General features: G+C 35.4%; 1 protein-coding gene across 6 annotated transcripts in view; it reads right to left on the bottom strand.

Annotated features, from left to right (window-relative positions):
• Dgkb (diacylglycerol kinase beta) overlaps nucleotides 1–26117 on the bottom strand; it is a 667872-nt gene that overhangs the window by 360180 nt on the left and 281575 nt on the right. For all 6 annotated transcript variants that reach the window (XM_021201522.2, XM_029540832.1, XM_029540833.1 and 3 more), the window contains 3 exons: nucleotides 21141–21215; nucleotides 3905–3990; nucleotides 2170–2259 (listed from right to left, as the gene is read on the bottom strand). In XM_021201522.2, coding sequence (XP_021057181.1) covers nucleotides 2170–2259; nucleotides 3905–3990; nucleotides 21141–21215 — 251 coding nt within the window. The remainder of the gene's footprint in view (nucleotides 1–2169; nucleotides 2260–3904; nucleotides 3991–21140; nucleotides 21216–26117) is intronic.

Below are 26117 nucleotides of genomic sequence, written 5' to 3'. Positions count from 1 at the left end.
GCAGCAGACTATGTGTACAACTATAGTCATACTATGTCACTCTGATAGTGTCCTTCTCTTTAATAAATACACTGGTGAACAGAGGCATGTTGTGGTGGGTATATCTTTATCTTTAACAGTCACATGGTATTTTAGTGATTATTAATAATATCTTTTTACTATAATATACATTTGAAAATGTCAGAATATATAGTATTTTTAATTTAGCTTCTAATTCTGTTTATATAAAAAGTACAACAGATGGATAGATATATATGCAACAAAACTTCTCAACTTTGCTCTAAATTACAGTTATTGGGAGGATTTTATTTTTTTCTATATAACCTATTATCTGCCTGAGTTCTATCCCAAGGGTTTTCCATTTGGGATATTGAGGGTAGGGTCAACCATTTCATTTTTTAACAAGCTCCCTAAGGGCTTCTGATTCACAATGTCTTTGGAGACTGCTTCAAATATCTCAAAGTGTGTTTAGATACAAAAAATATTTATAATTTAAGGATTATTTCTTTAGTACAATCTTCAATTGTCTGGCAATCATTGGGTAGCTACAATGCCTCAGCAAAGTATTTTCGAGTCTACCCTGAATTATTGTCTTCATGTGTAGTCTGCTTGATCCACCATCCTACTGTAAGATGCATAAGGCAGACTCCTTACCATTTCTGAGTCCTTAGACACTGAACCCGGTTCCCTCTGCTTATTAAGTCTATACCAGAATGATGTGACCATTAATGTTCTTCAAGTGAGTGAAGGCTTTTCATTATGGGATCAATTCACATTTTATTAGAGAGTCTTAGGTGTAGCAATGGGGGATCGGGAACTGGGGGTACAAACCAGAAAGTCCCAGATTCCAGGAAAGCAAGAGCCTCCCACAACCCCACGGAGATGCCATTAGCTGAAATACCACACAAGGGTGGGGTGGGAGGAGAGAGAGAACCCATTGAGACCATATTCAGAGATTTGGCATGCCCACCCTGACCCTCAGTTGAGGGATGGGGCTACCCATCCATCCCCAAAAGTTTATCCCAGAATTGCTCTCGTCTAAAGGAAATACAGGAACAAAGAGTGGAGCAGCGACTGAAGGAAAGGCCATCCAGAAATTGCCCTACCTGGGGATCCATCCCACACACAGATACCAAATTCAGACATTATTGTGGATGATAAGAAGTACTTGCTGACAGGAGCCTGATATAGGTGTCTCCTGAGAGGCTCTGCTAGATCCTGACCAATACAGATAGGGATGCTCACATCCAGTGATTGGACTAAGTAGAGGGACCCCAATGCAGGAGTTAGGGGAAGAACTGAAAGAGCTGAAGGGGCCTTATCTGACATCAGTGGGAAGGGGGTGGTTCTTGGTTCTGTGAAGGCTTGCCCCAGTGTAGAGGAATGCTAGGACGGTGAGGTGGGAGTGGGTGAGTAGGTAGAGGAGCACCCTCATAGAAGCAGAGTAAGGAGGGATGGGATAGGAGTGTTTGCAGAGGGAAAACAGTGAAAAGGGATAACATTTGAAATGTAAATAAATAAAATACCCAATTTTTTAAAAAAAGAAACAGATTTGACAGAATTTTCTTGTATTTCACACTACTTTGTATTATGTGTCCTTCCTTTTCTCACATTTATACACAAGCATAGATCACAATGATTATAATAATGTAAATTCTAAATAATACTACTTAGTGTATTCACTCTTGGGAAAGTAACTCATCGATATTTATTTTTTCAGATTTAGGTTTTTTTTTTTTAAAGTTTATCACACTGGTCATAATTTCAGTGTAAGAAATTGTTTTTGCCCAATGTATTACTCATAACCCTTGAATATGCTCCATATTAGGCTACAATAACCTCTATGTACTTTCTATACTGGAAGATAATAGCAAATTAAGAGAGTGAATAGTGCCTTAGAGTTCTAAATGTGTACCTTATTTTCTAAGCAAGGAAAGACCAAATCAGAGACATTTTGAAAACTTGTCCCCCTGAAGACCAAATCTGTAATTGTATTTGATTACGGTCTATCATCTAGTCTAAACTTCTTAACCCATCAATCCCTTAAAACTTTTGATTATTTTTAAGACACTTAGTAAGCATACAATGCCTCTTCTATCACTACAGCCACATGATAAGCATTGTGCAGTACTAAAGGCATTCTCCTGCCTCTCAGAGCAGCATGCTTACCTCCACCCCACCGCAGGCATCTTGCTAAGTCATTGCCAGTCCCAAGAGGCAGGATGGCAACTGGAGGGTGCTTGACTACATTGGCCTTCTCTGTGGAATGAGAAAATGGAAACAACATGTGAACCCCAACGCACATCAATGTTAACAAGCAAACAAAAAACTTAACGTTAAATAATTTCAGGAAGTACATTTAAGCAGCCACAAGTTGAATTTTATAAACAGTTACAAATGACAGTGTTTTCATGTTGTGCTAACTGATGCATTAGAGAAATATCATTCTTTAGGCAGTACCAGGGTCTTTATAGTTTATACATCAGGAAAAAAATTTTAAATATCTTAAGTTAACTTAAAATCATCCTTTATATCTATGTTCATGAATGTCTGTGGTGTGTGTGTGTGTGTGTGTGTGTGTGTGTGTGTGTGCGTGTGTATGTTTGCTTCTGTCTTATCCTTATTAAAATCCTGATGGAGGAAGGTACATGAAGCATAGAAATGCGTACCATCAGGTAATTAAGTAGGTTCCTATATAAATATCTTTTGTGACAACAACTCCATAGACAGTTTAACATATTTGAGAACAGTTAAATTCTGAAAGTGAATGGTCGTTAGTAACGCTCTTTAAGTGTTCCTATCTATACTACTTCAATATTTCAAAGCAAATGAAGAGAGTATTCCAATTGGATGACCTGAGATTAGGTTTGTTTGCTTATTATTTATTTAGCTTTACCGTTATATCATAAAGTTCTTTAGGTTCCAAACTATAGATCTGTCACCAAAGTTCCATAAGTTTTATTTGGATCACATATCTTGAAGTAATCTCAAAAATATATTTTTCTTTCTGTTTCTTTCCTAAGCTCATAATATTAGTGTGTCAGTGTGTGTCTGTGTGTGTGTGTGTGTGTGTGTGTATGTGTGTGTATGTGTGTGTGTGATTTTGTATGTTTATTTATATGTGTATGAATCAGTTGATGAGATAACTTATGGATACCACTGTAATACCACTAAACTTGGGACATACAATGAGCCAAAACTTACCAGTCTTCACGTTAAAATCCTAATACATGTTCCATTATGTATATATTTGTTTAGTAATTTTTATAATTCTTGAATTTTAGCTTTTTCAAAGGAATCATGTATAAATAATTTATATCTTTTATTAGAATGTCAATTCTGTTATTTTCAATGGCAATTTTCATAAACTCGTAGTAGAATAATGTTATTAGATGGATAAGAAAAGTGTTGATGAGAACATGTCCTTTGTTTGACTAACTGCACATAGGCAACTGGGGAGGGGAGCCTGCACTGGGACTAGTGCCTGCCACTCCCACCATGACATTTTCAATTTGAAATGTTTTTCAGTGCTAACAAGACAGAATGTTCTGATCTTCATTTCTTTAAAAGGAAAAAAGAAAGAAATTCTGTCAATTTGTTTGAATTAATACTTAATTTTGAAAGAACCTCTAACAAACTGAAATTACTCAATTCAGAGACTAAAATTTTTTAAAGTAAATATTTGTTTAAAATGTACCAGCTTCTAAATACCAATTCATTATTTTTTAAACTATTAATAAGTTCCAACAAGCGGTACATCTGAAAAGAAAAACACAAAATATTCGGCATTCATCAGTGTTTAGATACTTGTACATACTTGATAGATAGAAAGATTGATAGAACAAGGGCAGAAGATAAGGTTACTAGTCTCATGCAAGTCACAATAAACATAGGTCTTCATTACCTATGCAATCCAAAATCCAGCCCACAGTCCCATCTCCACCGCATGCTAACACTCTGAAGTCAGGGACATCGCGAAAAAAGTGTAACCTGAAAAATAAGTATTTTATGGTACATTTTTACATTTATGAGAACCTGCTCATTTTTTATTTTTATCCTATTCTCTAATAAATTGTACATTTAACTTATAAATGTTTGTGTTAAATTTTCATTGATATATTACATGTCATTAAAATATGCTTTTGTGAATATATATATATTTTTTTCCAGGTTCTGTAAAGAATACAAATTTTACAAACAGCCAAATTAAAAATACATAATATTAAATTATAATGTTCATTTTGACATCCTCCCAGATGTAGTTTAAACACCATAATACACACTAGCATAGACTATATAATTTAAGAGGTATTGTCAATTAGCCTTTGTTTTGAAAAAATTACTTAGATATGATCACCATGTCATTCAATACAATGTGTTCAACATTTTTCATTCTCCACTGCACAGAAAAATTGTAGAGCCTGCAGTTAGGATTCTAGCTTTCAGAACATCCTTATGACTTTCAATCTGCCAATGCAGAAGGCAAACTTCACCTTGTCATTTGACCTGGTGAACAGTGTTTATTACCCATGAGTGCTCAAGCTTAATTGCTGGGTCAGATGTGCTAAATGCCCACTGTTCCTGCTGCTATTGCATGCAGTGTGCTCATTAACACAACCTACCTCTAGGAAGTCACAGAGGCAAGTAATGTATCCAGCTATACAGTCTTACATGCTATTTTGCAGCACATGAAGAATAGAGAATGGTAGCAGAGCAAAAGCTAGTTTCCCCTCCTCTTTGCCCAACATATCAGTATTGGGAACAAGATGACATGGAACCATCCAGGCCATTTGTCTCTGTGTTGACACATTGATATTCACATACAAATAGTTATGTAGAATGCTCCATTATGTATCTCATGTATTTTATTTACTTTAGAATTTTATATACAAGAAATGGAGAGGAAGGGGGAGAGAAAGAACAGACAGAGACACAAAGAGACAGAGAGACTGCATGGTGTTGATGGTAGAGGAGGCTAGAAAAGCTAGGGGTACTACTAGACACCGTGTGAACCGAATAATATGGATGCTGAGAACCAATCTCTGGTCCCCTAAAAGGGCATCAGGTACCCTTAAATCACTGAGCCATCTTCTCATCCCTTCTCAGTTCATTTTAAAAATGAGGTTTTTGTTTTGTTAAATTTATTTTAACAAAACTAAAGGTTTTATAAGATTCTTTATGAATGTCTTTATTTATGAAACTCTTTATGGATTCTATATGGAATCATGCAATAAGGTTGTTTTTACATTAGATATGAGTGAATGGATTCCAAAAGTAAACAATTTGCTTCTTTGACCTTTTATATTGTGTCTGGAATTTTATTATAGGCTGGAGAAGTGACTCAGTGGAGACATTACTTTCTTGGCATATGTGAGGAGCTGAGTTCAGTCCCCAGTAACATGAAGTTAAAAAAACCCAAGTTTTTTTACTATTAACAAATTAATATTCTAGTTACCATCTGAATCACAATTGTGGGAAAATCTGCATGTGTGTGAGGCTACTTTCGAGTACAATGTACTCTAATTTGCACATATACTTTATTGCTTTTAATGAGTCAATAAGAGTGTCCAATTCCTTGAACCCTCTTGAGTAATAAGTACATTTGAATATTACAGCCTGGCTTCAAGAGTATAAATAAATAAACACCGGTTTGATATTCTCTTCTCTCTCTCTCTCTCTCTCTCTCTCTCTCTCTCTCTCTCTCTCTCTCTCTCTCTCTCTCTCTCTCTCTCTCTCTCTCTCTCTCTCTCTCTCTCTCTCTCTCTCTCTCTCTCTCTCTCTCTCTCTCTGTGTAAAATCTAATCTAATGTCTCTGTTTAGAACATAGTTGAACATTTCCATATAATGTTTTTTGGTGACCTGTGACCTTCTCCATGAGCAGTACAATCCAAACCTTGAAATCTCTTCAAATGTGAGTTTATTAATATAGTTTAATAATCATTTTATATATTTTGAATGATATTTTTCATTTAAGTTAAATTGCTTTAAGTGGTACTTTCCAGAGATATGTAAACAATGTACAATTATATTTTAAAATGCATAAAATTTAACTGAACCCACAACCTGTTAATAAAATTCAAGGGTATTTAGCATGTAATTTTCAATCATTTTCTTGGATATCAAGATGTATATTATATATGTTGCAAATATTTTTCTTCCATTCTTGCATCATTTGATATATTTGTGTCATGTATAATGACGAAAATGCCTAGGTACCATTCTCACATTTTAGCAGAGCACCTCTGACAACCTGCATGTTCTCCTGTCCTTTTCCCCTCTATAAGTTATTCCTCACAAACACAGTTAACACATTTGAATACTAGGATGCCAGGTGTAGGCTTCAATCCCCATTCTGCACCACTTCCTCCCCAGTACTGGTAATAATTTCCATCAATGTTGTTGTTCTAGAGCTTTCTATGTGTAACTGTTTCTTATTTATTTCTACTGATGAATGAATTTTCAATTATGTAAATATGTTTTTTCAAATCTATTCCAGCAGGCACTGGGCTTGTCCATTCATGTTATTATAAAAATGCTTTTAAATATGTTTCCTAATATTAAAAGTTTGATTCTTGTGTGTTGTTAAACTTTCTTAATTTGTCTTGATTTTAGTCCTTTGATGTGCATTTTCAGAAATATTTTATGAATTAAAGATTCTACTTTATTCAAATAACCATTCAATGAATATTAGCCAAAAAAAAAAAAAAAAAAAAAAGCTCAGAAAACCCATAATAGAACTCACAGACCATATGAAACCCAAGAATAAGGAAGACCAAAGTGTGCATGCTTCAGTCCTACTCCAAAGGGGGAAAAATAATCACAGGAGGAGGAGAGAGGGAGGGATCTGAGAGGGAGAGAGGAGGGGGAGGAAAAATGTGAGCAGGAGCAGGTATGGGAGGAGAGTGGAGAGATGTACAGATGATCAGCAAATTGAACTGAAGTGTGTAGCAGTGGGGGATGGGGAACTGGTGGTAGCCACTAGAAAGTTCAAGATGCCAGTGACCAAAGAGATTCTCAGGACCCAACAGAGATATTATCAGAAATATCCAATAACGGGGAGAAAGAACCTGTAGAGACCATATCCAGAGGTTATGCATGGCTCCTGGTTGAGGGATGGGACCACCCAACCATCACAAAAATATTAACAAATATTTATTGCTCCAGTCTAACGGAAATGCCATGACAAAGAGTGGAGCAGAGACTGAAGGAAAGGCCATCCAGAGACTGCCCCACCTAGCGACCCATCCCATTGGCAGACACTAAAACTCACACATATTGATGATGCCAAGAAGCACTTGCTGACAGGAGCCTGGTATAGCTGTCCCCTGATAGGCTGAGCCAGAGCCTGACCAATAGAAATATGGATCCATGCAGCCAACCATCAGACTAAGCGCAGGGTCCCCAAAGGAGGAGTTAGGGGAAGGACTGAAGGAGACAAAGGGGTTTACAACCCCATAGGAAGAACAATATCAACCAATCTAACCCCCAAAGCACCCAGGGATTAAACCACCAACCAAATACACATGAAGGGACTCACAGCTCCAGCTGCATATGCAGCAGAGGATTAACTTATGTGACATTAGCTGGAGGGGAATTTCTTCGTCCTGTAGAGGCTTGATGACCCACTATAGGGGAATGCTAGGGTACTGAGGTATGAGAGGGCGAGTGTGGGAACACCCTCAAAGAAGCAGGAGGGAAGTGGTGGGGACATGATAGCAGGTTTAGCTGGGAAGGGGGATAACATTTGAAATGTAAATAAATAAAATAACCAATAAAATAAAACATTGAAAAATGTGCTTTGTAATTGTTCGTAACTCAGCGTTTTCCAGTTACAGTTCTGTAGCAGGTCACTGCCCTCATCTATATTTCTGAAGACTTTAGAGGCTAAATGGCTTACAGAGCATGCCAGCTACAAGCAGCTTCCCACGCCTGACTGCGGTGATGTCCAACCAACCAAACTCACCACTGCTCTTCTACTCCGTGGTGCTGGGTCATCTGTAGTTCAGGATAGGTCTCTTAAAATTGTCACCATTGGTTCTTCAGCACTGTCCTACCCCCAAACACAAATCCCATGTAACTGTCAGACCAGCTTACCCTCTGTAAGTGGATGCTAAATGGATTGAAAAGTTGGCCTTGAGCTAAATTTAGTAATCCACTCAGTCCATGAAATTTTCTTTCACAATTCATTTATTCCTCATTCCACTTAATCACTGAATAGGAGGCTAGAAAAATTCTTTAATCATTTTTAATGTGAGACTCCTTTAGCTTCTCCTAGTGGGATAGTGCCTGCTTTCCTGACACATAAATTAAAAAGATAATACATTATACTATTAACAATCTCTCTCTGTGTCTCTCTCCTCTCTCTCTCTCTCTCCCCACACCCCCATGTGTTGTGTGTGTATGTGTGTGGGGGGTGGCGTGCATGTGTGTGTATACATTTGTAGGTCAGGAAATACTTCTTGTATTTCTCCAACTCTCTGACCCTCCATGTTGAGGCAAAGGAGTTGCAAAAATACATTTCCTAAACTGTAAAACCCAAAAGAGAATTCTGCATGAAGTTGCAAACAGTGTCCAGTGGACAATTGGGAAGCACACTCTGACCAATGGGAACACAGGATGCAGCTAAGATATTGATCAAATCCATGAAATTTGGCAAAATGCCAAAGGCAAAGTCTCACATTACTGATTTCACCTGGGACAGCAGCCATGAGCACCTGCTTCCTATTCCTCCTTCCAGGGGTGGTGGATGAGGGAATGAGGAGGTTCTAAAGGAATGCCTCTCTGGAAAGTTTAGGAGTCTGTGCGACACTTTTCATCTATTTAGCACATATGTATATGTATATGTATATGTATATGTATATGTATATGTATATGTATATGTATATGTATGTGTATGTGTATGTGTATGTGTATGTGTATGTGTATGTGTATGTGTATGTGTATGTGTATGTGTATATGTATATGTATATGTATATGTATATGTATATGTATATGTATATGTATATGTATATGTGTATATATATAAAATCTGGAGGATTAACAGGTATAATCAACTTACAAGGAAATTATATTGGTTTTACATGAGTTTGTGTAGGATTTTTTGTGCATATTTTTTTAAAAGTTAAAAGATCAGGCTTCTGTTACTCAGTTTTAGACATACTGTTTAAAACTGTGTAAATCACGCTCACTAGTCACACATACTGGAAAATCCAGACAGAATGACAAGCAACAAAGCCACTAACCAGAAGTTGTCAGAAACGTCATCATAAAACAATGAGACTAGGGAGCTCTCCCAGATGAAAGAAATGTAGGAAGTAAAGGTTAGTAACTTGGGTGAATCCTGAACTGATAGCGTTCAATGAATTAGTTTCCTTTTGATAATTTCGTGTGTGTGTATGTGAAAAAAAGTTCAAATAGAAGTTTTCATCATTATTTATTATTGTTATTATAATAATTATTTAATTGCTATTAGATTTCAAGTAGTCCTCAATACCAGTTTCCCCTAGAACACCTGTTGACGATCATTATATTTGCATTATCATAAGCTAATGAGAAAGTTTAGTAGCCCCATTCCAGATGTTCTCTGGTGGCCTCAAGAGCAAGTCCTGAAATCCCATTTATTTAAGAGGACTGCACTCTAGAGGTTCCCTGTACAACCATCTTCCTATAGTTATCAACACAGTTTTGTAATTTAACTCCCACCCCCCAAAAAAAATACAGATCACTTAAGACTTCTGGACTCAACAGAAATTATCTGGTGAGATGGCAACACTCATTTTCAGAAACTCACACTCCTTTTGATTAAGTTTTGATATGGAGTTGATACAAAAATGAGAAAGCTCTCAATTCTGTACAACAGTATTTTTAAAACACACCTCGTAAATACCTTAAGAAAGAAAAAGCCTTCCGGTCACAGAACTATAATTTTATAAGTGTGTAACAATCAAATTTCTTAAGATTTATTATGATTTAGGATAAAATTTAGTATTTAGTCACCATTAGATACTGGTGTTTCTACCCATTGTACATGTATTAGTCAGAAAGAATCTGACCGTACAGAACAAATATGTGTATGCTATTAAGCAGGGTATGTATTATATATTCTAAAATATTGTTCTTGTATACTAAGAGGGAATCAAATACTTTGACAGCCCTAATGATTACTCTATTACATATGTTTACTTTCATACATTAAAGAACCATGAAACTGGAGGGTTAAAAATAGCATTATCACATCACCAGATATTTTGTTTTATCTTTTTTTCTTTAGAAAATAGAGAAACTTCAGAAGCTTGTATCAGAAAAATTATTGATTCAGACTTTAGCATTTCACCTCATAAGTAGCATACTTCTTTCTCATTATTGCTTTCAATATTATAGTCATAATTGAATGTCTATACTTTCATATTTTTTCCTAAAATCATGATGTTATATTGCCTCTTAGCTGCTTCAAATATCAGAGTGGATTTCTATTTTCTGTTATTATTCTTGTTTTGTAACTGTATTTATAGTGCACAAAAATGAATTTCAGTTTCTAGGTAGGATCCTGCTCTAGCTCTGGCTGGCCTGAAACTCACTATGTATAGACTAGGCTATAATTGAATTTGTGATGAACTTCTGTTTTAAACCTCCAAGTACTGTACATACAGGTATCAGTTAATACATTAAGTGCAAAAAAAAAAAAAAGAGAGAGAAAGAAAAAGAAAAGAAAAAGAAAGGTCTATTTTAAATAGCATCAGCCTTATTTACTTACATCCACGTGGCATCTACCAACACCCTCCTCTCATTGATGTTGTTAATAAAGTTTCAGTGTATTTACAAAGTGGATGTAAGAAGTATTCAAGTCTCCTATATCTTCATTCTGTAATTTGTGCAACAAATTGGGAATGCAGAGAGGCTATTAATTTAAACATCTCCTTTTAACATTAAGTACATCATTCCTTGATATCTCAAAACCACTGTGCAAATGTGGGTTTTAGAAGTGAAGCAGAAAAGACAGAAAGTAAGATAAAGGAGAAAATGACAAGTACATGTGAATGTTAACTTCTCTGAGTCTCTGATGCTATCTCATTAAATATTAGTCTCGGCATAAAAAGTAGCAAGTAAAAAATAAGTTCTTATAAGTGGTCTTCTTAAAGGACTGCATGATGTGTGGAAAGGTTAAAGTGGTATGAAATTTCTTAAAGTCATTTTTAGTGATTAACAAAGTCATGTTTATGAACATAGTGGAGTATGTATCCTTATTATATGTTGGAGCATCTTCTGGATATATGCCCAGGAGNGGTATTGCTGNATCTTCCGGTAGTACTATGTCCAATTTTTTGAGGAACCGCCAAACTGATTTCCAGAGTCATTGTACCAGCTTGCAATCCCACCAACAATGAAGGGGTGTTCCTCTTTCTCCACATCCTCGTCAGCATCTGCTTTCACCTGAATTTTTAATCTTAGCCATTCTGACTGGTGTGAGATGGAATCTCAGGGTTGTTTTGATTTGCATTTCCCTGATGATTAAGGATGTTGAACATATTTTTAGGTGCTTCTCAGCCATTCAGTATTCCTCAGTTGAGAATTCTATGTTTAGCTCTGTACCCCATTTTTAATGGGGTTATTTGGTTTTCTGGAGTCTAACTTCTTGAGTTCTTTGTATATATTTGATATTAGCCCCCCCATTAGATTTAGGATTGGTAAAGATCTTTTCCCAATCTATTGGTTGCCTTTTTGTCTTATTGACAGTGTCTTTTGCCTTACAGAAACTTTGCAATTTTATGAGGTCCTATTTTTCAATTCTTGATCTTACAGTGCAAACCATTGCTCTTCTGTTCAGGAATTTTCCCCTGTGTCCATGTGTTCAAGGCTCTTCCCCACTTTCTCCTCTATAAGTTTCAGTGTCTCTGGTTTTATGTGGAGTTCCTTGATCCATGTAGACTTGAGCTTTGTACAAGGAGATAAGAATGGATCAATTTGCCTTCTTCTACATGCTAATCACCAGTTGAAACAGTACCATTTGTTGAATATTTTCTCTTTTTTTCCCCTGGATGGTTTTAGCTCCTTTGTCAAAGATCAAGTGACCATAGGTATGTGGGTTTATTTCTGGGTCTTCAATTCTATTCCATTGATCTACTTGTCTTATTTATAATAGCAAGAAGCTGGAAAGAAATCAGATGTCCCTCAACAGAGGAATGGATACAGAAAATGTGGTTTATTTACACAATGGAGTACTATGCAGCTATTAAAAACAATGAATTTATGAAATTTTTAGACAAATGGATGCATCTTGAGGATATCATCCTAAGTGAGGTAACCCAATCCCAAAAGAACACACCTGATATGTACTCACTGATATGTGACTATTAGCTCATAAGCTCAGAATACCCAAGATATAATTTGCAAAACACATGAAACTCAAGAAGAAGGAAGACAAAAGTGTGGATACTTTGATCCTTCTTAGAAGGTGGAAGAAAATACCATGGAAGGAGTTATAGAGACACAGTGTGAAGCAGAGACTGAAGGAATGATCATCCAGAGACTGCCTCACCTAGGGATCAATTGCATAAACAACCACCAAACCCAGATACTATTGTGGATAACAACAAGAGATTTCTGACAGGAGCCTGATATAGCTGTCTCCTGAGAGGCTCTGCCAGTGCCTGACAAATACAGAAGCAGATGCTCACAGCCATCCATTGGACAGAACACAGGGTCCCCAATGGAGGAGCTAGAGAAAATATCCAAGGTGCTGAAGGGGTCTGCAACCCCATAGGAGGAACAACAATCTGAACTAACCAGTACCCCCAGAGCTCCCTGGGACTTAACCACCAATCAAAGAAAACACATGGTGGGGCTCATGGTTCTAGCTGCATATGTAGTAGAGGATGGCCTAGTCGGTCATCAATGGGAGGATAGGCCCTTGGTCCTGTGAAGGTTCTATGCCCCAGTATAGGGGAATGCCAGGGCCAGGAAACAGGAGTGGGTGAGTTGGGGAGCAGGGAGAGGGGGGAGGGAATAGGGGATTTTTGGAGGGAAAATTAGGAAAGGGGATAACATTTGAAATGTAAATAAAGAAAATATCTAATTAAAAAGGTCTTGTTTACTCAATTAACCTGGACCCTGAGATTTCTCAAACACTGGACCACCAACCAGGCAGCATACACCAGTTGTTATGAGGGCCCCAACACATATAGCAGAGGACTGCTGGATCTGGGTTGAGTCAGAGAAGATGCACCTAACTCTCAAGAGACTGGAGTCCCCAGGGAATTTAGAGGTCTGGTGGGGTAGGTGGTGGGGGTATCCTCATGGAGACGCGGGGATGTGGAGGAGGTGTGGGATGTGAAGCAGTCAGATGGTGGGCTGGGAGGGAAAAAAAGCTGGAGTGTAAATAAATAAATACATAAATACATAAATAAAAGATTAAATAAAAAGAAAAAAGCACAGAAATTATCTCTTATAAAACTATCCAAAAGTTCATTAATATATTAAAATACCTTCAGAAACAACTTTTGTTAAGATATAATTTTTGTGCTAGCTGGGAAATATTCATAGATTTTTGCATGTGTGGCACAAGCATACATAGTACCTGTGGAAGACAGAACTACAGTTATAGACAGTTGTACATCTGTGTAGTTGCTGGGAATAAACTCTGGTTCTCTGAAAATCCAGTCAGTATGCAATAGCTGGGCCTTCACTCCAGGCCTATAGAAGTTATTTCTTGATATGGGGTCCTCACTTGAAAACTCAAATTCACTGATTGGCTACTCTGGATTGTCAGTGAGTTCAAGGGACCCCTTCCCTGACTCAGGTGCCCTTGTACAGAGAATCTGAACTCAAGCACTCTTGGTTGTACCACAAGAACTTTACCTACCGAGACATTCTCCCTCCCCCAACCTAAAAATAGTCACTTTCAAAAGATATCTTAAATAGTTATAAATATAAATGTATATTGAGGACTGAGTAACTGATATTAAATAAAAATTCTAGATGGTATTTGTTTGGACTATGATATCTTAGAATTTGTAATTAGCTCGGATTTGTTTTTGTTTTGTTTAACTTTCAGAAAATAAAACAGGGCAATTCAGAAAAACAGAATTACATAAGAGAAGAATGCAAGGAAATTGATCTGGATAGATCAGAACATCTAGTCATATAATTATGTGCATCTGAAAGGGCAGATCATCCTCTCTTCACTTCTCCATTTCTGAACATGCAGCGACTTGGCCATTTTATTTGGGGTGGAGGAGGACAGTGTTTCTTGTGGACATCAAGGGGATCCTTCGATAGGCTGGAAACATAGCTAAATATCAAAGCAAAGAGGAAGGGCGTAAGCCCTCTTATAGGAAAACCTGAGTGCCCATTACAAAAGAGTTAGCAAAGGCCTTGAGTTCCAGTTTGTTGACATGAAGTCTGACTGTGAAGTTGGCGATGGATTGGAAACCTTGGAACTTTCACAAGGGTTTGCTCAGTAACCAGCGTTTTCCATCTGCTTCCAGGATATAACCCCACTGCCTGTCTCTGGTGATGGAGGCTCTGGGATATCACAGAGGCTCCTAGAGAGCAGTGCCACCCAGGAGAACATTCATTTTCAAGCAGGGACATGCTTTAGTTTAATTTGGTTTAAGACAAATGCAGATTTAGAAAGACAATCCTTGTTTTGATAAATTGCCCAAGAGCATCTTCTTTTGTCAATACAATATAAAATAAATAAGTAAATAAATAAAATATATATAAAACTAAATAGTAAAGCAAAAAATTAAAAAGATACACAAAACAATTTTCTAGATCTTTCTATAAAAAACCTTAGAATTATTCCATTCAGGTCAGTGTGGCTCTGCACAAATTCAGAGTTTCATATTAAAGTTGTTATGGTTAATAAGTATCTCAAGGTTTTTTATTTTTCTGTAGTTATCAGATTTTGAAAGAAAATAAATTTAAACTTTTATAGACAAAGATATAAACTTACTTCACTGGGGTCAATTAATAAAAACTGCGTATAAATTTCCTGAAAAGATAGTTAATAAAACTTATTATGACTTTTCTTCTTTTTTCAGTTTTATTTTTTTATTGATTATTCAATTTATTTACCTTTCTTTTTTATTGGATATTTATTTACATTTCAAATGTTATCCCATTTCCCGATTTCCCCTCTGGAAGCCCCACTCACTATCCCATTCACCCACTCCCCCTGATTCTATTACTGTACTCCCCCACCCACTACTCACTCCAGCCTCCCCGCCCTAGGAATCCCCTACCCTGGAACATTGAGCCTTCACAGAACCAAGGGTCTCTCCTTCCATTGATGTCAGACAAGGCCATCCTCTGTTACATCTGCAGCTGGGAGCCATGGATCACTCCATGTGTACTCTTTGGTTGGTGGTTTTGTCCCTGAGAGCTCTGGGGGTTATTTACACTTCACATGTTATCATCCTTCCTGGTTTCCCCTGTGCAAAACCCCTGTCCTTTCGCCCCCTCCTGCTTCTATGAGGGAGCTCACCTGCCAACCCACCCCACTCCTGTCTCACTGCTTTAGCAATCCCCACATTCCTGTGGTATGGAATCTCCACAGGACTAAGAGCATCCTCTCCCATTGATGTCCCACAAGGCCATCCTCTGCTACATAAGCTGCTGGAGCCATGGGTCACTCTATGTGTACTCTTAGGTTGGTGGTTTAGTCCCTCGGAGCTCTGAGCGGGGGAGGTCTGGTTTGTTGATAATGCCCTTCTTTCTATGGGCATGCAAACCCCTCAGCTTCTTCAGTCTTTCCCCTAACTCCTCCATTGCAATCCCTATACACCACGGGTGGCTGCATGCATCCACATCTGTATTGGTCAGGCTCTGGCAGAACCTCTAAGGGGAAAACCATACTGGGTTTTCAGTAGAATGTTTAGTGTTATAACTATACAATTGAGATTATGGTTGTAATATAGAAACTCCAGTACTTGAAGGTATTAATGGTTATTTAATCTTCATTGGTTTATACATATTTAAGAAGTATGTATATTTATTGTTAGCAAATGACTCTAAAAATTTTAACATCTGTACCCATTCACTTATTTAGCATACATTTCTGGATTAAAACTGTATGCTGTAAAGATACAATTCTTGTCTTCAAATATTTTATTGGTATTACTGAATGCAGACAAAAGTTTCAAATAACTGAGATTTTTTTTTTGCGAATAGTTAAGGTATATTATGTAGAGATGAAAGATGTCTTACTTGAAGTGGACATATCAGAATTGAGTGTTGAAGTTTAGGAGCTAAGAGATAAAATGGTTAAAAGGTCATTATATAAGATTAATGGTTTATGGTTCAGGAATAAAATACACATTAAAAAGGAGCAAGGGAAAATGAAGATAATCAGATCAATTGAGTGATAGTTTGGAAATACTGGAATGTTGATGACTACATGATCAGAAAATGCCTGAATTATTTGTGCATGTGTATACTCAAAAGTTGCACCCAACCTAATAAACTCAGCCTTATTTTAATTAATAGATGACTAACTGCTTGTTTTTATATTTGATAGTGAGATTTATTTTACTGAATAGAAACTGTCAGTGAAATTTTTTGGAATTCTTCTGTCATTGTTCATTGGCTTCAAATTATTCTGAGCCCATCAGCACTCCACTAAAACCACAGAAAAAACTTATAGTGGAAAGCCGTATTTGATCTACAGGAAAACTTCGTTCACAGAATAATATAAGAAGGGTCTTTCTTCATTTTGCTTTGAGACAATGCTATAATGTGAACTTTCTCCCTTCTCTTTCCTCCCTCTAAAGCCTCCCATAATACCTCTTCATTCTCTTACTTTTAAGTATGATTTCTGATCTGACTATAGACGTATTTCTCTCATTTTCAACATTCTTCTGTTAACTCTATGAAAAGTTGAGGTTGTTTGGTCTATCTCCCAACCGCTTCAGCATATCTATTGTTTTTGTCTTAGCTCAGCTCATTTTTAAGTATTCTATGGGTGTGACTTCTTAAATGACCAGAAGACATAGTCTTGAGTAAACTCTCCAATACTCTGCCTCTGTAATCTGTGTAATCTCTCAGCTTCAAGTTACTTTGCTCTCTCTGCACAATAACAGATTTTCCCTTTGAAAACTTAAGCACAAATGACTCTGTCTCGGATTTGCCTAAGTCATTATATTTTATCATAAGAATAAAAAACAATGAATAGACTTAGTGATGTGTGCTTGTTATTGTGTTATGTGTATATATGTATTTATATACAATATTCATGTTTAAATATTTACTTGTATGGGTATGTCTGTTAGAATATTTTTGATGTCTGGATAAATAACAATCTACAAACAATGATATATATAGGTTTCTAATTGCTATTCCAATGGTTGGACTGTCTAAATAATGAAAGTTCAGTGTTTTCAACATTTTTTGTGTCCTGATTCACATAATGACTGAAATCTGGAAGACTTCAAGTAAGGAAACTCATGTATAAGGCAAATAAATTGGTGTTATTCACTACAGTAGTATATTCCATATTCCTTACCTTTATTTATTTATAACTCTTTACATTGGATCTAAAAAATTTGAAATGAAGTAGAGCTCCTCCAGCATCTAAGCAAAAGCCAGATGTGCCTATATGTTTAATTGTAGAAGTGCTACAACACCTCCTGCATTGTACTTTATAGTTACTCATGTTAAGAAGTGGGGTTAGTACATCACATGTACATTGTGAAATAACAGATTTAGTTTTTTTTTTAACTCCTAGACAGTTGTAGTAAAGTTGAGTTAAATTTCAATACACACTTCGTGATTTTTGTGAGGCATTTTGTGATATGACAGCATCACCTCTGACATGATTCTGCAACAAGAGACATATGTAAGAGTCATACTCTCTGATTAAAGGGAGGTTTCATTTAAATAAAAATATGGTCAGAAGTTTGTTATATAAGATGATATTTTAAATTAAGAAAACAACAAAATATGAAGAATCTGTTACATAAATTCCAAGTTGTTAGCAGGAATATGTCTCTAGGATTCACTTAGAGAAGCATGTCTTATATATATGATAATGTCAGTGTATAGACTGTTGTTATATTTTAAAACAGTCTGTCTTATATTTAGTTCTAGCATATAAAACAAAAAAATCTACAAAGTACATCACTAAAGAAAAAATTATATACTTACTTTTGATGAACACAAGAAGAAAAATTCCCCTATTTTAAGAATTTTTATTTTATTTCAGTTCCTTAAATACATTTTACTTAAAACTTTGTAGGTGATCTGACAATAAACTACCTATGATTTTTGTGGTTTAAATAAATAAAAAAAAACCAAAAGCTATTTTACATGTATACAAAAAAATCGAGATAGATTTGGTTGACATAAAAGTAGCAATTAGAGAGTATATGAGAAGTGTCATAAATGTTTATTTTAATTATCTGGGAGAAAAATAACATTATTCTATAAAGAGTAGAGAGGTACATTCATCATATAAACCATTTTTAAAGGAGCTAACATATTTTTTAGCAATCTTCTATTTAGTTAATTCTATTTATCCTCAGGAAAGAGTCCACTTGTGTAAAACACTCAAACATCACATGTCTCAAAAAATGATAATCAGAACTAGATAAAAGATTCTTGGAAGGAGATGCTACACACACTCATATATATATATGATGCAAGTATCTTATAGGACTGGGAACAAAACAGACAAGAAAGGTGATTTATATGAAATTCATGAATCACAAAGGATGTTCAATTAATGGAGATATTCTGTAGATTGAAGTTAACAATGTGCTGAAAGAGGAAAGCTATAGAGGGTCTGACCTGTTACCAAGGACAGCATAGCTAGAAGCAGGGCTGCAAGGAGATAGAAGTTAACTGTGGAGCTGAGAGAGAGACAGCAACTATACTGCTCCCTCAGAGCTTCCTTTGGGATAAAGCGAAGGCACAGTTTCCCATGTAAGTTCAGGTGTGCACCTGACACACAGTGTGGACATGGTTGTGAATATTTTAACTCCTAAAACATCCTGGTGAAGCAGCAACCTAATGAACAGCTTTTGGAGAATCTATTTGATGTATATATAGAAAAGATATGTTTACTTCCTGCCTCATCTATTTTGTAAAGAACCTCTATATAAAGAACAATACAGTTTTTGAAAAAGATCAAATATCAAAATTAAGGATGTATAAAAACACAGAAAAAAATGGCCAGTGGGAGACAAGGAGTATGATGATGAGGGAGGTTGGTGTTAACAATGTATGTGACATGCAGTTATGAAATTGTCATAATAAAGCCTAGAATTATGCATAACTAATGTAGTATTAGAATTTTCACAATGTGTAAGTAGTGAAGGAATGATATTTTAATGACCTAGCCTTAAAGGTAAGAATTTCTTATAAGTTATAAAATGTTGAGGTTTCATTCAGCATAGGATTAGTTATTAAAAATAAATATATACATAGAAAAAAGAGAAAAACAATAAACTGAAATCACAAAGAAAAACTTGAACAATTCTTAATGAGTATTTTAATAATTATGAGATGATACATTTAAATAAACCTTAGGATGAGAAAAGTTAATTGAGAAAAGGAAAGAATGCATGTTTCATGTAAGCACAGAAAAGGTTAGTCTACATGAGAAAAGGTCATCTGAATATATATAGTTATTATATATTATACATGTCTTATATATTTTATGTTATATATAGTTATATATTACTATATACTATACAAAATAATATATTATGTATATAACATAATATTTAATATATTATGTAGGTAAATATATATATATATATATATATAGTTAATGGATAGCTATACATATATATGTATATGCATAACATACAGTTATATGTAACTATCAATACAACTGTATATAACTACACAGGTATATAGTTTTATATTCATATATGTGTGTGTGTGTTTGTGTGTGTCTGTATTCCACTCCTGAGCATATAGCCTATGAACTCCATATTCCACTAGAGAGAAACTTGCACATCTATATTTATTGCTGTTTTATTCACAGGAGACAGGAAATAACACAATGTAATATAAATCTTAGAGCAAGCCTACCACCAAGCACAAAAAGTAACCTCTCAGCATTTGGAAATCTGTCCTGGATGACAAGCAGAACTCTGGACAACTACAGTTCTGGGAGATTTCCTAATTGTGCTTTATTTTTCACATACATTATCATGGTATAAATTTATTCATTTTTAAGAGAACAAACTACTTGAGTATTTAGTTCCTAGTTCTTGGGAAACAAACAACAGGACTTATTTTAATCTCTACTTTGCTTCGTTTAGATATAATGGGGCACAAAGCTTATTCAGCTTCTCTCTGCTTTATGTAGTCTAATGTTTACTATCATGCTGCTAGAGAGGAAAGTGGTCCTTGCAAGAGGATGACATTAATAACTTAATGAGGCCAAATTAATGATAATTTAGTTCAGTCTATATTTATGAAATCAAAAGTACATGTTTCATGTTGAAAATATAATTTTATTCCCCTATGCCTTACCTATTAATAACAAACTAGGTTATAAGAGAGTGGTGTTCATTGGATTCTGCTGATAATAAATGAGAAAATTATATTATGATTTCTAGTCTTTGTTAATTAGTTTCTTTTTTCAGTTTGCAACAAATCTATACTTAATATAAAACAAGTAAATGACAGCAGTTCTTCTAACAAGACTTAGTTGCTTTTCCTTCTTGTTCTGCTGTGTGTGTGTATGTGTGAATATGTGAGTGAGTCTGAATGTGTGACTTTGTGTGTCAATATGTGTGTGAGTGTGTGTGTAAAACTGTATGGGTCAGAGAATATGTTTATGTGAGTTTTTGTGTGTGTATGAATGTTTGAGGGTTTTATGTATGTGTGTTAGGGAATTTATGTGAGAATGTGTGTGTGTGTGAGTTTGTGGGTGTGTTAATGTATGAATGTGTGTGTGTGTGTGAGTGTGTATGTAGTGCAGTAGTGCTTAGAATATTTAGAACAAACAACAACCTGAAGTGGGTTGCTAGCTGTTTTGAAGAACATCTGCCCCTCATATATCTGTCATTGTTTTTCACATGCTGATCTCTGCAGGAGTTACATAGCTTTCCTGGACACAGCACACTTGTGACTGGATTAGTAACTATTAAGCTGTCAATGATAGTGAAGTGATCCTCATGCTTACTTACCCTGGCATTGGTCCATTTCCAGAAAGACTGTAAACCTGACGAGGATTTAGGAGATACTGGAATTTTCTGTAAATTCTATAAATGGGATAAACAGGAATTGCAGAGAATTTAGTAAAAATCAATAACAATTCCAAAAATTACATACCTCAGTATCACAAGTATACAGTCTTATACTTAAAGATACTTTATAAATTCATCCTTACTAACATCATATTTACAACTGGTCAAAGAACTAGTGGCCCTTTAAAGAGAGGAGACAGACATTGTAAAGATAATACAGTTTGGAAGTCAGAAATAATGCTTACATGGCAATAATGCAGCAACTGCCAGTCTTCCATAAACCTTATTTAAGAAATTATAATTTAAATAAGTATTTAAATGTATTTCAGTATAAAATTCTTAAATATTTTTTTCTTACTAGATAGCTATGAGTATACGCTCCTGTCCACAGATATCAATATTGTTATTGGGCATAACTAACAAAGATAAGAATTATAACATATGTGAAGTAGGATTATATGTATTGTGGTGTACATTTGTTTAAGTAAAGAAAGTAGACATTTGTATATGAATACTTTCAGCTAACAAAACTGCTAAATTGTTTCAATGGGTCAATTTTAAATATTTTACTTTCTTAAAGAAATAATCCTTTGCCCTAAATCTATAAACCCTCCCTTCTCTTTACCTTAGTTTATTATAAAGAATCTAAAGAAAGATTTTAGAGTCATTCTCTGTCACTTTTCATCCCGTAAATAGAAAGGCAACCATCTTCACTGTGAACCTACAGCCCATCTCTGAACTTTCTTCTTAGACTACATCCTTAGTGAGATTCTCCTGGCTGACAGCACGACCTTTCACGAATCCACTTTCTACTTCATTCCTCTGTAGAATGTCTATTTATGTCACACCCAATACACGAGTGCTTTTTTTTTTTTTTTTTTTTTTTTTTGAGATCACATTTTTTACATATATTCCCTTCTTGGAACTTTCATAGCAACTATATTTTAAACCTTCCTATGTTAACATTCTTTATGTGGTTTTGCAAAATGTGTGTTGACATGACCCCACCCCCATCATTAAATGCCATGTCATTTAGCCTAGTGGTAAACAGTTCTGGTGGAATTTGGATTTGCCCAATAGAGGCACCAATGGTTGTTACAGGAAACTTTGTGTGCATATATAATCCTGTGCCATTTCGCAATTTATTCAACATATCAAAGTTGAAAATGTAAAACAACAACAATAAAAACGAGTAAATGTTTGTATGGAATCCTATTGTGAAAGAAACCATTCACAGAAAACTGTTCATATTCTGACCAGATCTCTTTCAACACATCTTTTTTTTTTTTTGACAAATTGTGTATTCTTTGGAAAATTTACACATGTGTTTAATGAAACATAGTCATGCTTATCCACATACTTGTTTCTATTCATTTCGCTTTGTCATTTAATATTTATTTAATAAAATAAATTTAATTACTGTGAGAACTTGTTTGGAGTGTCTAACAGAGTTGCTTAGTTAGCTACTCTGTATTCTTGACTAAAGACCAGTTCTCCTTGGTCAACATTTTCCTCTTGCCTGTGAGCAGAGCCTCAGAAGGAATGACCTTGCAGTGGTAAAGGGGTGGGCGAAAGGACCTCTTGTAGTCAGCTAGATCAGCTGACATTTCACGTTTTGTCTTTAAGATGTTCATTTATTTGCTTTCATTTTCTGTGTCTGGGGGGTCTTGTCCAAAGTCCTTTACTAATGTTAACATATTGAAACATTGTCCTTTAGCAATTTCATATTTTGTGGTTGAGACTTTGATCTTCTTTTAGGTTATAACTGGTGAGAGTGAAGAAGCAGGCTTGAGTCTTCTGCGTTTGCATGCTGAATTTTCTCGTGATAGCTTAGAGGAAGAAAGGCGGTCTGTTCTGCAATGCACATCCTTGCCCTATGCTCAAAGCGCTGGCTCTGCAGGAAGAAATTTACTTCTAAACTGTCTATTCTGTTCAATTTTTTAATGTATGTTCAGGCAAATACAGATTGTATAATTCTTCTGGGCTTTGTCCTTAGATATTTTGTTGTATTTGAGTCTTTATCTCTCTTATTTTCTTGATATGAGATAATGCAAATTTTAGGAATTTTCCTATTCTATTAAGAATATCCTTGGTATTTTTTTCATCAGGATGACATTTAGTCTATAGATACAATTAGATGATTTATACATTGTGCAACCTTTGATTGTCCCAACAAGTAAATATGAGAAGCCATTCTATGTTTTATGTTGTCTATCGAGCTTTAATCAAGGTTTTTTTTACAAATTTCATCATAGAAATTTTGCTTTTGGGATTTAAAATGCTTTAATAACTTTTTAAAACTTCTGTAGCTATGACAAATTGTTGGTTGTTGAGAAGGTCAACCACTACAAAGCCTAGATTAACTTAAAAAAAAAATCTCACACTGTGCAGCTGGGGCTAACCTCATGCTATTAAATGAGGAACACAGGAACATAGGCTTGCATCACAACAGCGAGTTGGGCTTGCTTTCTTGATTTATGTTTAACATAACTTTCTAAGGGCATGTAGCAACATTACCAATATTTTGTGTTGCCCTGTACTCTTCCTTTTCACTGAGACTGTTTATAAATACTCATATTTTTGGTTGCTTTCTCTGGTTGTCTATGATATGATGAAAATTCTTTTAATAATGGGGATGCCCTGTTCTTTACTCTTGCATGATTGTTCTGTATAGATTTCTAGAACTACACCCAGTAGTGATGTGTAGACATCCGTGTCTTAGTTTAGACCTTGGAGAGTATGCTGTCAGCTTTCCCACACTTCTTACAATACCCTTAATGAGTTTTTCACAGATTACAGTATGCTATGCACAGGTTCATTTCTTCTATATTAAATTTCTTCAGCATCTTATCATTAAGAGTGTTAAATCTTTTGCATTTATTAACATGATTATGCGGATAATATTTTCCACATTAAGGAAAACAGTTAATGCATAGAACAGGAGAAAATACTTGCAAAATATGCAGCTTGTAAGGAGCTTTGTATCAGCACTAATGAGAAATTAAAAATTGGAAAATTCTGATTAAAATAAAAAACATACCTAAACAGACATTCTCAAAAGAAAACTTACTAATGATTGGTTGGATATATGAAAAACAAAAGAAAACAAAACAACAACTAGAACTATCATTATGGCAAACCCTTAAAAACAGCAAGAGAAAGCCACAATGAGGTATCATATAATCTCAGTAAGAACATGTATTATTAAAATGAGTAAAGACTGATGAGGATGTGGAGAAATTGGATCCTCACATGCTTTAGATTTAGATTATATGTTTTTGGTTTTCTTAGTTTTTTATGGAAAAGAGCAGAAACATCTTCCAATAAGACTGAAATACTGTTTGATCGATTCATGTATATGTATCTGAGTTATTAAAATAATCTGTGAAAGAAGCAAATGCACCTCATGGCACTATGGCTTACAAAAGCAAAGAACTGGAAACAACCAACATGTCTCCCTACTAATGGGCAGGTAAAGCCCATGTGGTAAAGATTCTCTGTGAGAAACATTTAGACGTGAACATCACAGAAGCCTGTTATGTTGTAACCCCATGAATAGACCTAGAGATCATTGCATTAAGTGCAATGAGCTATGTAGAAATAGATAGGTACAGTTCAAGATCACATTTGTGGAATCTAAACAAGATGATCTCAAAAGTAAGCACACTGTAAGTTATCAAGTGATGTAATAATTATAGAGGTGTGGGAAAATTGACAAATAGGCAAGAATTACATAGAAGCAAAATGTCCTGGTTAAGTAGCAAGAGATAATTTACTCTTAAATGAGCTAGAACAAAAATGCAGAATTTTCAGTTTTCACCACACAGAAATGAGAACATTTGAGAAGATAGATATTTTCACTTGATTATACATTAAAAAAATGCATTAAAATACAAGACAAGCTATTAATATTTACCATTTTCATGCTTTCATTATTTCTTTTTTTATTCTTTTTTTACACTTTTTAAAATTTTTATTAGATATTTTCTTTATTTACATTTCAAATGTTATCCCGAAAGTTCCCTATACCCTCCCCACTCCCTGCTCCCCTACCCACCCACTCCCACTTCTTGGCCCTGGCATATAAAGTTTGTAAGACCAAGGGGCCTCTCTTCCCAATGATGGCCGAATAGGCCATCTTCTGCTACATATGCAACTAGAGACACGGGATCTGGGTGTGCTGGTTAGTTCACATTGTTGTTCCATTTATAGGGTTGCGGACCCCTTCAGTTCCTTGGGTACTTTCTCTAGCTCCTCCACTGGGGCCTCTGTGTTCCATCCAATAGCTGACTGTGAGCATCCACTTCTGTGTTTGCCAGGCACTGCCGTAGCCTCACAAGAGACCACTATATCAGGGTGCCTTCAGCAAAATCTTGCTGGCATGTGCAATAGTGTCTGGGTTTGGTGGCTGATGATGAGATGGATCCAACTACAAACGTACATGTAACATATTGAACTTGTTGAAAAAAGTAATTTACCATTATTATTTAATTTCTATTTCCATGAGCAAGGCAACTGATCTCTCTGAGAACATGTGGTAGAAACTTAAAGTTTTCAGTTACTTTGTTAGTTTGCCAGAATACAACATAAGTATATACTGTAAAGAGTAGAAGTATATAATATTTTATTGAAAGAAAATCCAAGATTAGTTCAATTAAAATAATTCACAAATTAAATGACAGCAGAAAAGTTAACTTTCAAAACTCCATGATTTTTTGAAAAGTTTTCTAATTAGTTGTAAACAATGTATCTTTATCTACAGTTACAATGTTTGCTTTGTCCCCTTTGTACCCATGAGATCAAGAACTACTTCCCAGCAACACTAAAGCAGGTGTAGCTGAGTTCATGACTCTAGTCTGTGCTAGGACACACTTCCCATTGGTTTCCTTTTAATATTTATGTATTTTCATAATATGC

Source organism: Mus pahari, chromosome 7 (genome assembly GCF_900095145.1).
Source record: "Mus pahari chromosome 7, PAHARI_EIJ_v1.1, whole genome shotgun sequence".
NCBI classification, from domain to species: Eukaryota; Metazoa; Chordata; class Mammalia; order Rodentia; family Muridae; genus Mus; species Mus pahari.
The sequence above is the reverse complement of the archived record's forward strand: the minus strand, read 5'-3'. Positions and strand labels throughout refer to the sequence as shown.